We start from the raw sequence: 16,555 nt of genomic DNA, 5'->3' as shown, positions 1-16,555 counted from the left end.
TGAACATGATCTGCATTTGACAAAGAATTTAATTCTCTGAGATAATAGAATTCTTACATGCATTTAAAAGATAATCATCTTTGGATTGGTGAATTATTCTGTGAAATTCTCTGGTAAAGGAAGGCATTCCTTTATGCCTGTATTTGCTGTCCTCAGACAACTTTGGGAGAAACTTCTGTCGGAGACTACCTTAAAAATATGCAAATCTGTCAAGAAATAGGCTTTATTAATTCCAGCTTAATGAAATTGCTTGGATTTTTTTTTTTTTTTTTTTTTTTTTTTTTTTTTTTTGCCGTGATTCTGATCTTGATTTTTCCTACAAGGAAAAAAAAAATAAAAGTGCATTTAGTATTGTGTAGGAGTAAACAATCCATGGATTAAATGGTTTGAGAGAAGATTAAAAATCTAATTAGGCTGGTAAATTCCTTTTCAAATGGGCAAAAACAATTTCCTAGAACTTAAAGCAACATCTCATGAATGATCGAAGAATAAGGATTCTACTATATTTGGGTTTTTCCCCATTTTAGGATGTATTAGTCCATTATTAACCTATTATACATATTTTATAATCCTCCATGTTTATTTAGTGGTAAAAAAGATTGCCTAATGAATAGGAATTTCATTTCTATTTTGGGCTGGTTTATTAGTTTTGAGGAGAGAAGTCTAAAATTAGATTTGGAGGAAAACAGGCAGATTTTAAAACCTGACATAATTTTGATATACTTGGTCAATAACAACATTAAGAACATTCTCCATGCTGTTAAAACGGAGGATATTTTGTTATTAAAAAAGCTTTTTTCAGTCTGTGCCTTGTTCTGAGTAAGCACAGATTAAAGTTTCAGAAAAGAATATTGCTGTGTATAGCTGTGAAATATCATTCAAAAATTACAAGATATCAGTGGATGGTTTTCACTTTGTTTATTCTTGTTTCTGTTTGTGATTAGAAATTACTTACTGGAACTTTATTTCTCAGCTAGAATAAATGCTTCATGCTAGGCTTTTGCCTTAAAGTAGTACACAGCTCTTCATTTATAGTTGCTCATACTTGAACCTGTTTCATTTGAGAGAATAATTTCTAACATCCTTTGTATGTATTTGCACCCAGAGATATATGCTGGACATATTTCAAATACCTGTACCAAAAAAGACATAAAACATAGATATGCTTATATGGCAATCATTCTTCTGATAAAAAAAAATTAATTTAAAAACTTGAGATATGTTTATTTTGGGGTATATTTATTTAGTGTATATTTGGGTCAAAATGTATAACTGACTGGTAGGCATTCTGCCTTTGTAATTTATTTGTTTTATGCCAGTTCTTCTCCTGCCTTTTCCTCCACTTTTGCTGTTTCCAGTCAATTCTCCTTTTAGACAATTTAGACAACTCCTTTTGTGTTAAGTAGTGTTAGTTAAGAGTCATTAAAAGTCTTTAAATGCCAGTGCTTTGGATATACAAATTTTGAAATTCATCTGCCCATTCCATTTATTCATATAACACTTTTCCTATTGTGAAAGATTAACTACTTTTCTCTGTTTACTGACACTTAAAATGTATTCTTGAAAAGGCACGTTGTTAGCATTTAAACTACTTTCCAAATCTTAGCAAGCCATCAATACTGCACCTTTTCTGCAGATTAACATTTTCTAGGTCTTCTCTCTACAATGCAAAGACACTTTTTTTTGCCCCCCCCAAAAGAGATGTGTGAGTATGGCTAGTGAATAATGAAGATCTGAAAGACTTCACAAGTAATTAAGAATGGAGGGCAAGAAAAAGTCATTATCTTTATAGGTGGCAGATCATTTTGGGGTGAAAAAAAAGGAATAGGCAAAAGGTAGTTAGGTCCCTCAGGCATGTAAATGCTTCATGCATTTTCACATCCTTGTTCAGCTTAACGTGCATTACTGCCATTCATTGGTTTGCTAACAAATGTGAAAAATTGTACTTTATTTGAATAAATGATGCCATCTGAGCCTGTCACAATAATATCAAAAAAGCAATCAGAGCACTACCACCCACTCTGATGCTGTTATTTCTAGAGATAAGAGGTCATAAGCTATTCTAGCATAAATGCTCTTTAGTACTCCAGCTCCTGCTGGCCAGTGTGATCCAGCTGCAGGAATGCCTACCCCAAAGGCTCTAAACCCTGCATTCCAGGTGGTGTGGGACCTTTGGAACAGTGTCAGTATTTGTCTCTTCCCTCAGCAGAATTACTGAACTTCTCTTTCCTGCAACAAGGAAGAAGTTCTGCAGTTGGAAGAAAAGGGAAGAGCAGAGAGATGGCAGCTACACCCTCCCACCTTCCCATCCCCAGCACGTGCCTGCAGTGCTCCTCTGCTGCTGGAGCAGAGAAGCTTTATGAGCATCCCTGCTCTAGTGTTAGAGCAGGGAACAGACTTAAAAGATTGTTGAGAGCAGGGCCATTCCTGGTACAGAATTCATGCAGGTAGTTAGCACAGATTAGGTACCATTCTTGATGTTCACGTTCTTCATTTCTAAATCTGCTGCCATCCTGTAAAAATGAGCTCTCGGGCAAATAGAGAAGGGAGACAATTTCACATGTATTTGTATCTGCAGGGAGTCTGATTTTTAGAGGTGAACTTCACTTTTGTTGCCTATTGAGGAGAAGAACTAGTGAGGTTCTTAAGTCTGTAAAGTTTTTCTTGTATTACTGCACAGCAGGGCCATGGAGGACTATCTGAGCATCAGTAACTTACTCAGATTAATTAGAAATTCCAGCCCATGAGGTGACTCTTGAAAAGCAGCTTATGTCTTGGAGTCCTTTGAGATGCAGATTCTTTCCTTCAAATCCAATAATAAAAATTAGAAACCCATTGAAATCTTGTAACACTTGTATAAACATTAAATCATTACATTATTCTTTTGAATAGTTGAAAATACTCACAAAATGACTGGCCTTTAAAAAAGGCTCCTGTCTGGCTCAATCAGTACTGGCAGGAGATCTTTTGTTCACTTCATCTGATTCTCATTGGTACTGAACTTCCCAGGGCCATTATATCTGCCTTGGCTATTTTAAAAGTAATTTTGTACAAGAATGAAAATAGTTCAGCAAATACCTTTAAAGCAGGAATTTTTGAGTGCTTAGGAAAAAAGAATGTATAGCTATAAAAATAGAGAAAGAGCAACTGTCATCCAATGCAAAAAGTTGTGAAAGAGTCCTATTTAGAAGCAGTTCTGCCTACATAACATTTTCTACTCCTTTTTATTGTAGACATATTATATGACAAAATATTTATTAATTTATATAAATCTTCTGGTGGGCAGCAATGTGTGTGACATTGTTTTTTGAGGAAAATTTCTCTATTAAACTTCAGTTTACCTCTTACAGCACCAAAGTCATTTTATATAATGCTTTATTCCTATACCCAGGTAATGCTTTTAATATTGCTATAGTAATTATTATAGCTTTAGTAAGAAGAGTAATTCACTTTTTATGTTGTATCTGTCTCTGGAAAACAGTATTGTGTTATGTGTGTATGTAGCAAGTCTTTGAGAGGAGCCCTCTATCTTATTTAAACTAAAACTAAAGTTCTCTGTATAATTAAGGGTGAGAACTTCTTGTCTTTTTGAGGTGATTCCATCTAAAGGCAGATGGGGTGCATTGTTCATGGACATCCCTGTCTTTCTTAACCAGCTACATTGGACTCAGGGCATAAATTCTAGAAAATAATTTAGGGGAGGTTAATACCATTCATAGAAAAATCAGAACATGCTATGGAAGAGTTACAATCTGTACAATCAGGAAGGAGCTAGGAAGACAAAGAAAAGTAAGTGTGGCATTCTGACTGTTTGAGCAGTAATCAGAAATTCTTCCTACCTTCTTACCATGTAAACTCTGAGCTGGAGTTCACTGCTGGGGAGATATGAATTTAACTAAAAATACAGCATGTAAAATCTACTATGAGCAGAACATGGAGTTAGACTAGCACTTAGAGATGAAAAAAAAAAAGGAACTAGATACAACAAGCATGTGTTTTGTGTATGGGCCTATTCCAGATGTTTGCTATAATGACTGCATCACAGTGGGAGCTCATCCTGGTTTTGACAGAACACTCAGTCTGAAAGCCAAAGGTGCATCCTTATCTCTCTCCTCATATTTCTGGACTACTAGAATAGTTCTGATGATGCGGTTGCTATAGCATGTGTCTTTATGTTTTATTCCAACCTGGAATTACAGTTGTCTCTAATGTTTGCCTTGAATGCTATAGATAAAGGTGATTCCTTGCAAGATGATGATTTAATTGAAAAAGTAATAGTTCAACAGCAATAAGCATATTCTTGAAAAATCTTGTTCCCCTGATCACTGTCAGTGTTTACCTGCAGTATGCAGAGAAAAATATTCATGCAGCCACAAACAGTTTAGTAGAATTTCTAATCTAAACTTTGAGTATGGCTCATTTACCTGAAGTTTCGTACTTGCCTCCTCTAAACAAATAAATGTCAATGATTGTATAATGTGATTTGATTTCTTGAGCAGCTCAGCTTATCCAGGAGGATTTTCCAAAGCTTTTCATAGACTTTTAAACTATGGAACTTGAGAAATATTTTTAAGGAGAAAAGCTCCCTTGGTAATTTCAGCTGTTACCACTCTAAATTGTAAAATGTATCAGTTCCTACAATTTCTCAGAGTATATATTTTACTGTTTAAATGGGTGATTTTTTTTCCCTTTGGTGTGGTAATTATACGAGTAGGAGGCATTATGAACAAAGGTTCATATTACTATAACATAGTATAAAAGCAGTAATTGTCAACTGAACATTGCTTTGCAGGAAAAAATAGTCTCACTTTCTTTTGTTAACAAAAAAAAATCATTCCAGATATGTTGAAAAACATGTGTTATTTCTTTTCTTTCTGTTCACTAGTCCTCTTCTAAAAATAAGGTCTGTTATTTTCTTTTCACCAGCAGATATGGTCTTCTGATAGTATTGTGTGTGCTTGGTTTTTAATGAGTTTGAAAACTTGATTTATCATAGACTTTCACATTTTCAGCAAATTTCACTACTGGATTTTTAATAAATGTTTACTTATTTAGATGGTTAATGATAGGGAAAAAATAGTAACTCTGTGCAGTATTCCAGGCACTGGTAATCTAAAAAATACATGAATAATCAAATTGTTATATTCTATTATTAGAAAGTCATCGAAATGGTGAGCCCATTTTCTTTTGAAAAAAAATCAGAAGTGTATTGAAGTCCATCAACAGTATTACAAGTGTTAAGAAAAATTGAAGCAGATTTGTTTTTGGTAGCAGAGAATGCCATGCAATCTGGGGCTCCTGTGATTTTTATTTTTAGGGGATATGTGTAAATAGCAACGATTAAATTTAATTATTTTATTTTATTTAAACTCTATATTTTATATTTCCATTTTTGTTTATGATGGATTTAAGTGGGTTTTGTTTGATTAAACAGTATTTCATTTGTTATAGATAATTTTACAAATAATATATTAAGACAAACATTCCCACAAACAAAATTAATAAATATATAGTGCTTTTGTCCATGGTTTGAGGGCTTTCTTATTTCCATTGTTTTTATTTTCCAGAAACATGCTTTCCTAAAGCATAGTTAGAGTATGGTCACTTCATTGTAAGTAAGTTCAGAGTAAGTTCACTTTCATTGCAGCCATTTGGGCATTAATTTGCACATATACTTCCTCTGTGAGTGGAAAAGCATCAAAGTAGCACTCCTACATAAAACCATAGAAAGAAAAAAAAAAATCTCTGGCCTTTTCCTTTGGTTTTGGAGACATTTATCGCCTTTTGCAGTGGAATGTTTATTTTTTTTATTAACACTCTTAAACAAAGAGAAGTGGTTGTAATCCTGTCTGTTACACGTGACAGTATAGTAATAATTAGTAATTCTTCATCTCTTTATGTAACTGAGTTTCTGGGAAATCATCCTCAAAGTTGTAGCTGGTACATAACAAAAGAATTTATATTCAAGGGATTGTTTGCCTTGTAAGATGACTCATGTCTTCTAAACCCTGAATAATGATGAGGTTTGATTTTTATTTTTTTTTGTGCTTTCTCTCTCACGTGGGAATGATCTGTTTCTTTAGTCATAACTAAGGTGAACCTGGATTCATGTAGTTCAGTCTTGTGACCAAATCACAATGGACTGTAAACTTGTTTTCATATAACTCTGAGGATTCATACATTTCATAAGTTTTGCAGGATTTTTAAACTTGATCCTCTTCAATAGCTGAGTTCTAGTGAAAGTTGTCCCTTATTCAATTAGAGTACAACAAATGGGTATAAATGTGGGTATGAATATGTGTGTGCATGGCTAAAAGATGTGTTAACATTAGACCTGAGTTCAGCAGTCTGGTTCTTCTGCTAAAGGCTAGTAAGGCTTCCTGCGAACACACCCTTCTTTGTGTCAGTGTCCTGCAAGCAGCTCCAACATTATTTTGTCTGGATGAAGACAAGAGCAGAGAACATCAATGGCCTAGAATTTCCTCCAGCCCTTGTTTCCCCTTTCAGTTTGGGAAGTCTGAGATCATCTCTGCTTTGGGAGACACCTTTTTGTCAGTGAGGGATGTGGCACAGACTCTGTTAAAACCAGTTAATTCTCTGTTGAGAAACAGAGGTAAAAAGGATAGGAGAGAGATAAGAACTGAAGGAGAAAAATGCCCAGTTGAGCTTTCTGGAATACTTCACACATCTGTGGGATGTTCTTACATGTTGCATTTAAGACTGTGCATTTTATCATTTGTATGGCAAAGGTTTGTTTTTTTTTATCTGTTGAATGCCTTGTGAGATACTTCTAATGCATTTGAATAAAAAAGCATTTTTATTTTGACTTCCATTTTTTGGGGCTGTATTCAAATGGCAGTGCAGTGGCAATGTTATATCCAAGAAATAGTTTATCAGATTATCATGTTAAGCAAGTTACTGAGAATTTTTAATTTTGTTGTGAGTAGTGTCAAACACCTATTTTACCAAGGGTTTTGTGAGATCAATTTTTGGCTGAATCAGTCTGTGGTGTTCTGTAGAACCCTACTCTTAACAGCCAGTTGACCATGGGTCACAAAAATACATGTGTGGGACATTGGGTTTAGTAGAGTGCTGTACTGGGAGTTGTCAAACAAAAAGCTTAATGTAAATGAGCAGATGAGAGACTGTAGTGCAGCTTTCACTTAGTTAAGGTTTTAATTTTGGCTTCTCTCACAGGTTCTCCCTTTTAAGAAATTGGCATGGTACACTGGAAAAATACAGGGAGATTTAATTAGTGGATGTATTGGGATTACCCTGGGCTTCTATGGCAGTGTGCTTTTTAGGTTTTCAAATTCTCTTTAAGATTGATGTAAAAGCCCTGTGTAAAGTTTATAGAGTCATATAAATGCCAGAGATTTCTGAAAGGTACCATGCATTCCCTAAATCATTTCAGCTGAGAAATGTTTCTTATTTTCCAAAAATACAGAAGCACATTTAAAATTTAATGAGCATTTCTGTGAGTACAGAACTCCTACACGTTGAATCAGAGTCTTTAAGCATTTTAAATTTTAGTGGCAACCATGTATAGATGTGTGCCAGTTTAGTACAGAAATACAAACATCAAAAGCATCAGAGTCATTTATCCTGTTGCATCTCCTGCCATTTATTCTAATGGTTACTTTAAAAGCTCATAACCTTTTTCCAATGAGTTTCAGTTGTCCAATAAATAAATAACATTCACAGAGAAAAATCATGGTCTGTTGTTTGGAAGTTTTTGAAAAAATTAGTGTGGTTTCCAAGAGTATTTGCCAGAAGTAAAATTTTTGATAGTTACATGAGGCAGGAGGAAAAATGAGTTCTTAAATGCTAATTCAGTAGATATCAAAAGAGTTTTTTGTTTAGTTTTCTGTATATTGTATGACGCCTGGTGATGGTTTCACTTTTCCCTCTCCCATTTCCCAGAAAAAAGAAATATTCTATATAACTCCATGTTAAAAAAAAAAAAAAAAAAAAAAAAAAAAAAGCCCAAAAATGCCCCCCTGTAAACTAAGCAAGATAAATTAAAAAAAAATCCAAAAAAACCCCATAAAGGTTTCTTTTTTCTCTGATGGTTTTACACATCCATTTTTTTGTGAGTGCACAGACAGGGTTTATGTGTAATTAGATTCTGCCTCTTAATTGATAAGAAAAAGTTAAAACCCACACATGCAAATTGAATTTGGTTTCTAATATAAGGGGAGAGAAATGACACTACACTTGCTGAAAAGTAATTTGAGTTCCTTAGAAAAAGCTAAACATTAAATGGTTGCAGAAACATCAGCATCATGTTAATTTTTTTTTTCCAATTTATATCTACATGCAAATTTCTACCATGGACTTTGTTTTTATTGAACATATATAAAAACAGTTTTTCTGGGTTTATTTAATGTACAGGGATGATGATCACCTATTCTACATTTGGCCATTATTTGTGTCAAAGATAATCTTTGTACCTTTATATATAAAAGGTAGTGTATAATACATGACCCTAGAACCTAATTGAATTGTAAATAATTTTTAAAAAGAGAAAAATTTAAATTTGGTTATGCTTACAAAACATAAATAAGGACATTGATTTTTGGTAATTTCATTTTCTTTGTCAGCTATTTCAAAAATTATGTCTGTATTTTAAATACAAATTTTGAAAATTATATGACAAAAATTATATATAGAGATAGCTGAGCTTTTGTTCACAGAAATGTGAAAAAAACATTGGATAAAACTGTTAACTGAAAATTATAAGCAACCTGGCACTTTAATTCATACACTAATGGAGCCTAAAAGCTCTTAAAATGACAGAGATATCACCAGTGTTAGTGATTTGTAGGTTTATTTTTGCTGTACAAGTTGGTCATGTAACTGGCAGTTTTTTCTTTTGCATAACTCTTTTAAATTTTTGTACTCTAGTATCTGGGTGAAAAGCTATTACAGGTGAGAAGGAATATGACAACATTGCTTCAAAAAGTATAAGACAATTCAAAACTGTATAGATGTACAATTTCTCCACATTTTTTAATTATTTTTTTAAATGTATATGACTGTCAAAGCAAATGTGCAATTTCAGACTTTAACTCTCTGTGAGATGTGTTTTTGCACAACTTTATTTTTTCATGGGGCAGCGATTTCTGCTACTACATCCTAGTTTATACACACTGAAATATCACATGTTTGGTCTGGAGTATGACATACAGCATGTTTTTATTCTGCTGCACCTTCTGAAATAGCAGAGATTGCAAAATGCCCTTTAGCCACTCAGTGTCAAGTCTGACGAAATTCCTATTTACATTGAGTGTTTTCCATTCCAGTGTTTTGACAGAAGTCATCCCTGTTAAGTGCTGTCTGGGCGAGGCTCGGTCGCTCTCCCGTAACCTGATCAGTGTTTTGCTCCAGTGTGTTGTCTGCAGACCTGGAGAACACTTGCATTAGCTGCATTGATCAGTGCACCTCACATCTCATCATTTAGGAGACAATTAATACTGCCTTGTAAAGGCTCCCCAGAGCATTTCCTTTGAGCTGGATTGCTTTACACAGAAACCACAGGCGGTGTTTGCAAAAGGGGAGGGAGCCAAGTAGGAAAGGGAAAGTCTGTGTTGCACTCTTGTGAGGAGCATCTCTTAAAATGATAAAAGCTGATTATATAAACATAAAATTGATAGGAAGGGAATTTTATGAAAAAGGTTGCTTACCACTCTGGTGCATTAATCTGTGTGATTGCATGCAGTTTGTACAGTGGAAATGAGGCCAACAAACATGTTGTGAATTTCAGAAATTGTTGCAAACTTGTTAGTATTTCCCACATCATTAAATTGTCATTTTCATTTTCTTAGGTGGAGTGAATAAATTTTATGTGAGAAAAGATGAATTTGTGACCTTATCAACAGTATTTACTAGGAGTATATCAGTGAAAAGAATTATTATATTTATTTTTTGTGCTAATTCCAAGGCTCAGATATGTTGTTTTGCTCCCCCTCTACATATTCCTGAAGCAAAATATGCACTGACATTGAATAAAGATATATATCTGGCTTATCTTTGCAACACAAGCAATATTATGGTATTGCTATATTTTTAGGAATACACTGATATCTTGATATTTCATGTTATACTTGTCTTCTATTAGTACAACTGTTCTACTGGTATTTGAAGACCACAGTGAGATGATGAATATCAGAAAATTGTGTATGTTGAAGTGTAAAGAATGTGTTTTTGAAAGTATGTATTATGTGAAAGTTTAAAGCAGTTTTTCTCAAGCATGTAGGTTGTCTTATGTTAGTATTCCTGCAGAATGAAATTGAAAACTACAATATTCCTTTTTAAGTTGCTTTCAGGTTTTGAGGGGATTTTGGGAGTGTTTTTCCAGCACCTGTCAGATTCTGTTTTTCAAGTCAAAGCTGATTTTTCTGGAACCTATTTTAAGTGGTTTGATATGTGGAATACAAGAACATGGATTGTTTCAGTGAACTATCATACTCTTGTCCTTAGGATTGATGCTGGGGGGTTTTATATTATTTGTTAAGAGAGGATGTATCAAACTGTAACCTAATATAGTCCTTAATAGTAAAATAGTCCTTTTTTGATATATAGTAAAGCCCTATAAAATCATCTAAAACCAGTCTCATCAGGAAAGAAAAACAATCAAGGAAGTATTTTGCCACAGTTCTGTATCCATCTTTGCCATCCTGTAGATGATTTTAAATAAGAAATCAATAGGTAAGAGCTGGTGTTGATTTTTGTCACAACCCGAGGTGTCTCCTTAGACCTGAGATCACCTCTGGAGGACATGCAGGTGGTCTGGAACCCAGCTCTTTCCAATGCCCATCAATGAGAGACTGCAGGAGGCTGTTCTTAGAGGTTTTCATGTTGTTTGTTGTTCCTTATCTCAGGAATGCTTTGTCCAGCGAACAGCAGTCTGCTCACCAGACTCCAGGGCAGAATCCGCCTGAAAAAGGCAGGGCTTATCTTTTATAGTCTAAATTACCTATTTGATATTTACAATTATTTTCCAATACAATACAATCTTGATAAACAGTCCAGCTCTGTCCTCATCCAATCTAAAAGTGCCAGCGTGTCACCCAGCATGGATGACACAGAGAAGAAGGAGGAAGAGGTATCCACACCCCCAATTCTCCATCTTGGCCACGAGCCCCTTAATATAAACATTCTAGAAATCTGCTAATTCTACATTCTAACAGTCTTATTTACACTCTGTTTATTTTTGCAGCTTGCATTTCTTCTCTCAATGTTGGTAAATTGTTCCAAGGAGCTAAAGCCAGTCCCTGAGACACCTGGGTCTCATTCGAGGGTCTTTGGGGACCCTGTCAAGGGGGTCTTAAACCTTCCAGGGAAGCCAGAGGAATACTCTGGGCTCCCACAATTTTTTGTAGCACAAACAGAACAATTTCATTTAGGAAGGAGGTTATGAGTATTTTAACCGATGTTATCCAGACTGACTTGGACAGTTAATGGTTGTGGGATCTCCACCAGTAGGAGTTGTTTAAAATACCTTCACATTATCCGTGTGTTTGGAAATCTCTCATTTGCACTTTTGGGGAGGTATTGCTCATCGTTTTTGCACCATTGCCCTTGAGTGCCATCTTTATGCCCCAGCTGAAGCAGCCTGTGGGATCTTGGGGCATCCATGACTGAGATGACTTTGCTGTCTGCAGGTACTACAGAGCGGGTGTGTCTGATCCAGGGAACAGTGGAAGCTCTCAACGCAGTTCATGGCTTCATTGCGGAGAAGATTCGGGAAATGCCTCAGAACGTGGCCAAGACAGAGCCTGTCAGCATCCTACAGCCCCAGACCACTGTTAACCCAGACCGCATCAAACAAGTGAGTTTTTGCTTGGGAATAGACAGTCACAGCAGAAGCCTTTAAACTTTAGAGCTGGAAGGGGTAAACATAACCTGTTCTTTAAGAAAATGTTATCTTAGACTTTATTAACTCGCTGGTACTCTTTTTCCTTGTACTTACACGTTCCGTGTTTCTCAGCAGTTCTTTTAGACAGTGTTTTATAAAATCCAGTGCCATGCTCTAATGTGTTTCTTTCATAAACTTTTTTTTTTTTTTGCTGTATACGGTGATATTAGACCTCTAGGTGTTAGTTAAAGATTGCTGGATTTAAATCTTAAATGGTGAACCCTGTGTAAATCTTAAGTGTCTTAAATATCACAGATTAACTGAATGTTCTCTACGTTTATGTATATAAATAAAAGTAAAAAGGTAACTTTTTTTTTTAGACCCTAAATTAGATAATTTAAAATCTCACCTGTAAGAACTTGAAAAAATAAGGATAATTTACTTGGGAAGTTTTTTGCAATTTAATTTTATGTTATTTTTGGCATCTTTTTGCCTATTTTTTACTGGTTTCATTCAAAATCTTTGGGTACTGCAAAATCTATTTACAAGCTATTATTCCCTAGTCCTTTATTCTTTGATTTTCCATACAAATTTTATTTTTAAAAATTCTGCTCTGAAAATGGGAAACATGCATCATACAGGATTAAAAATTATTTTGCATTCTATTGAATAAGAAGAGAATGAAGATAGGAATGAGTGAACATTAGGAAAATTTGTCTTGTCTCTCTATCCTGTAGAGGATAGTTTTTTAGTTTCTCACCTATCCTGTGTGGGGAAAGATTGTTTTATCCTTTCACACTAGCAAGATTCAGTTTCCTGTAATTTGGTAACTGTGCAATTATTTTGCTTTGTGTACAGACAAACACAGAATGCTTATATAAAGATGTTTTGGAACAGGATGAGTTTGCAACAGACTGCTTTAGGTGGATGAAACTTTACATAAACCATTTATATGATTTCTGATGCTTACTACTATTTATTTTTCTGTATGCAATAATTTTACATACAAATTACTCTAGCTAATTTGTAAGAAAATAGTAAAAAAGAAAGCCCCCAATTTTATCGGATTAGTTTCTCAATTACTAGACATGAAAATGATTATGTGTGAAAGAGAGAGAAAAATCTGAAATTTATTTATATTTTGAGTGGCTTTTCTGCTGATAAAATATTGGATTTTATGCCAATATTTCTTATTCTAGTGAGAAATGAGTGTTCTCTATTACAATAAAAAGTGTTTTTCCCCTTTTGAAATGAAATGAAGCTAGTTCTTTAGGTAAGTCAGTAAGATCCTGATAAAATAGATTACAGAGCTCTTTAGTAAAATGCCTAAATAATTACTCTCTTGTGTCTGAAGATGATATATCTTGTTGTGCACACTATTTCTTCAAAAAATGTATTTTCTAAGTTGTTGAGGCTGTTTTTTCTTTCATTTTGGGGATTTGTTTTTTGATTGGTTTGTTGGTTTGGTTGTTTGTTTAGTTGTTGCAGGTTTGGTTTTATTTAAAATTTTTAATTTTTTTCCTCTTTTTTGGAAGTTTGGTTTGGGGTTTGTTGATTTGAAATGTTAAGTTCAATTAAATTCTGGAGGGATGGATTAGTGAATGCAGTTACTGCTAATGAAATTAAGACAGACTAAAGTACAATGTATACTAGCTCTGCATTTAAAAATATAAATATATTACTTTTTTACATACAGGTGCATAATATAAGTTCAAATATTTGGGGATATGCATGTGCATATGTTAAACAATTTTAACCACAATTAATTGTTTATATTCTCTTTAATGAGTCAATATCTGTTCATGATGAATTTATGCACTATAAATATTGACTCAAACTAAAATTGACTCAAACCTAAAATCCATTATTTTTACTAATACATGAAATTTTTAGCTTAGTTCCTAAGTAACATTTGAAGTGAATTAATCTGTCCTTCAGCATCAGAGTATACTGTACTTAATGAAAGATATAATACCTTGATCTAAAAATTTAAGAGAATAATATTTTATAACAGGTTGCTATGATTTAGAACTCCAGTGTTGTTGTTTTCTTGAGAGCACAAATACCACAATTTTATTAAAATTATAAGTAAAATTTTTAAAACTAATATTTTTGATTTTTTTAAAATGAGCCTTACTATTTTTAATTTTTTCTTTAGTGTAAAATTTTACATAGTTTTTCCTGTCTTAGAATCTTGCCTAAGAATGCTGGCACACAAGGTATTGCATTGCAGATTGAAGAAAATTTAAAGCTTATTTGAAATGAAAAATTTTATCTTCATTTAGGAACTCTGTAAATGTTTCAGTCAGACAGAAGATGTAGTTTTCTCCCCATGAATAAAGGATACCAATAGCTGAAGTCTTGTAAAGCCACTCATGCCTATATGAGCATCCAGCTCTCAATTCTCTATTGGAATTTCTCTATCTTGGGCTGCTTTATCAACACTCATCCTAGGGAAGAGAGCTAAGAAAGAAAATTGCTGCTTATAGATTCAATGAAGAAAGGCAGTAGGTAAAGCCTTTGCTGACTGGTTGAATTTCAGCATTTTCTGTCTTCAGGAAAGGCATGGGACACAGAGAGGCTGACTCTGGCCTGGCATTTCTCCTTGCTGGAGAATGGAAATCACTATCTGAACATTCTTTGAGTTCAGCTTTTTCAGCTGCAGAAGATTTGAAAGCAAATCTATGTGCCTCTTTTTGAGCCTTCTCCAGTACCTTTTTTTGTCTCCTGATCCTTTGGATTTATCAGTAGATACCAGGGATTTCTCTGCTCCAAGTAGGTCTGATAGATGTTTAATTGACAAATGTTTGTATCTTTTATATCTACACAACATAGACAATCTTCTTGGATGTCAGCTATCTGCTACTTCTAAGTGTCATTGAACAATAACCAACTGCTTCCTATGCCTTTTTTCTTTCCAGAAACTTCCATGAGCATTTAGCCTCCTTACTCTCTCTATTAATTGGAGTATAGTACAGACTCTTTCAAGCCATGTTGTAACTTACAGGAAGAAAAAAGTGTTTTCATAAGGAATCATGATCCTGAATTGTTTAGTCTTTGTAATCAGCATCCAAAGCTTTAAATTTCACCTCTAAATTAATAGCAACCGCTATGAACAATGGAAAAGGCAGCTTAATTCTTGGCTTGCTTATATCGGCTACTTCAGAAATTATTAAAATATTTTGTAGTCTAGTTGAGTTTTCCCTCCAGTTTTCAGTTGTTGCAGGTAGCAGATGTTGTGGCAGCCTGTCCAGGAAACAGAGATGGCCTCTGCTGAACTGTGTATTTTATGGAAGGAAAGAGGACCTGTCTTAAAGATAATTCTGTTTCAAACACTGTTGGCTGTCTGAGATCCCTTCCTACCTGAATGATTCTTTGATTCTATGAAATCTTTTAAAACATAGAAAAGAATTTAGAATTTCCTCCTTGTAAATCTAGAGTAAAACATCCACATATAGAACATCCAATTAAAGCTTTTATTGGAACTAGTTTCACTTCAGCTTTGTCAGTAGTTAATTAAAGTCTCCTCTGTTTGTCAATCATGGTCCCAGTTGTTTTAATCAAAATCTGTGAAAGTTTATGTCTGAACTCAGGTTTGTAATTCCATGTTCCTCTGTTGAAAACAGCTGCTTTCACTCCAGAAATGTTGATCAGCAACAAAAAAGAAAACTTAATAATTTTTAAATAGAAACTTTTGCTTTCAAATGTCTATACAGAACCTGAGTTTAAGAATACACACCTGAAAATATTGGCTTAAATGCAGGAGGAGATTGTTGGTTTGGATTATGAGTTCTTCAGACTGTGAAGGCTCAATAGAATCTACTTTTACTAGAAGCAGACTTCATAGAATCATGGAATGGTTTTAGTTGGAAGGCAAATTAAAGATCATCTAGATCCAACCCCTGTGCCAGGAACACCTTTCCCTGGACCAGGTGGATCATCCACAGCTTCTCTGGTCAACCTCTTCTAGTGCCTCACCACCATCCCCTAAGGATTCCCCCTAATATCTAATCTAGCTCTACCTCTCTCAGTTGTAAAAACCTTATCCCTTGTCCAGTCACTACCTGATAAAAAGTCTGTCCCAATCTTTTCTATAGGCCCCATTTAAGTGATGAAATTCTGCTATAAGGTCTCCAGGAAGCTTTCCTGTCTCTAGGATAAATATTGCCAGTTGTCTCAGCCTGTCTCCATAGGAGAGGTGCTCCAGTCACTACTCAGCTTTGTGGTCCTGTTCTGGATCTTTCCAGCAGCTCCATGTCTCTCCTATCCTGAGAGCCCCAGAGGTGGATGCAGCACTGCAGATGGAGTCTCACTAGAGCATCTTCCTAGAGACACTTCTGGTGCAGCCTAGGATGCCTGTCTCTTCTGAGAAGCTTTTCTTTTCTTTGTCAGCCCCTGAAGACAAAAGCCTGTCACCTAGATTAATCTTACTAAACCATAGAATATGAGAAAATTTAAAATGTTTTCATTTAAACAAAATAAGTATCTTCATTGATCACAGTGTCTTTTCATCTAGTTAAAAACTTCTCATAATCTTTTTTCACTTGTCAACATAGGTGAAAAATCACACCAGTTATCATTCTGCAATGTATATTGGGATATGTGCTTAATTCTGCTGCTAGATCACAGGTTTTATTTTCTGTTTCATTTCAGCAGTGTAGAATGTAATCTCAATATTTATGCAAAGCTTTGTCT

The 16,555-nt window shown here is 34.6% G+C and overlaps 1 protein-coding gene across 5 annotated transcripts in view; it reads left to right on the top strand.

Annotated features, from left to right (window-relative positions):
- Positions 1-16,555, top strand: part of NOVA1 (NOVA alternative splicing regulator 1) — a 184,585-nt gene that overhangs the window by 92,437 nt on the left and 75,593 nt on the right. For all 5 annotated transcript variants that reach the window (XR_008840580.1, XM_056492221.1, XM_056492219.1 and 2 more), the window contains exon 3: positions 11,667-11,833. Coding sequence is in view for 4 of the 5 variants with exons in the window: in XM_056492221.1 (XP_056348196.1) it covers positions 11,667-11,833 (167 nt within the window). In the remaining variant the exon portion in view is untranslated. The remainder of the gene's footprint in view (positions 1-11,666; positions 11,834-16,555) is intronic.

This window comes from Oenanthe melanoleuca, chromosome 5, assembly GCF_029582105.1.
Source record: "Oenanthe melanoleuca isolate GR-GAL-2019-014 chromosome 5, OMel1.0, whole genome shotgun sequence".
NCBI classification, from domain to species: Eukaryota; Metazoa; Chordata; class Aves; order Passeriformes; family Muscicapidae; genus Oenanthe; species Oenanthe melanoleuca.
This window is presented reverse-complemented; position numbering and strand designations above follow the sequence as displayed.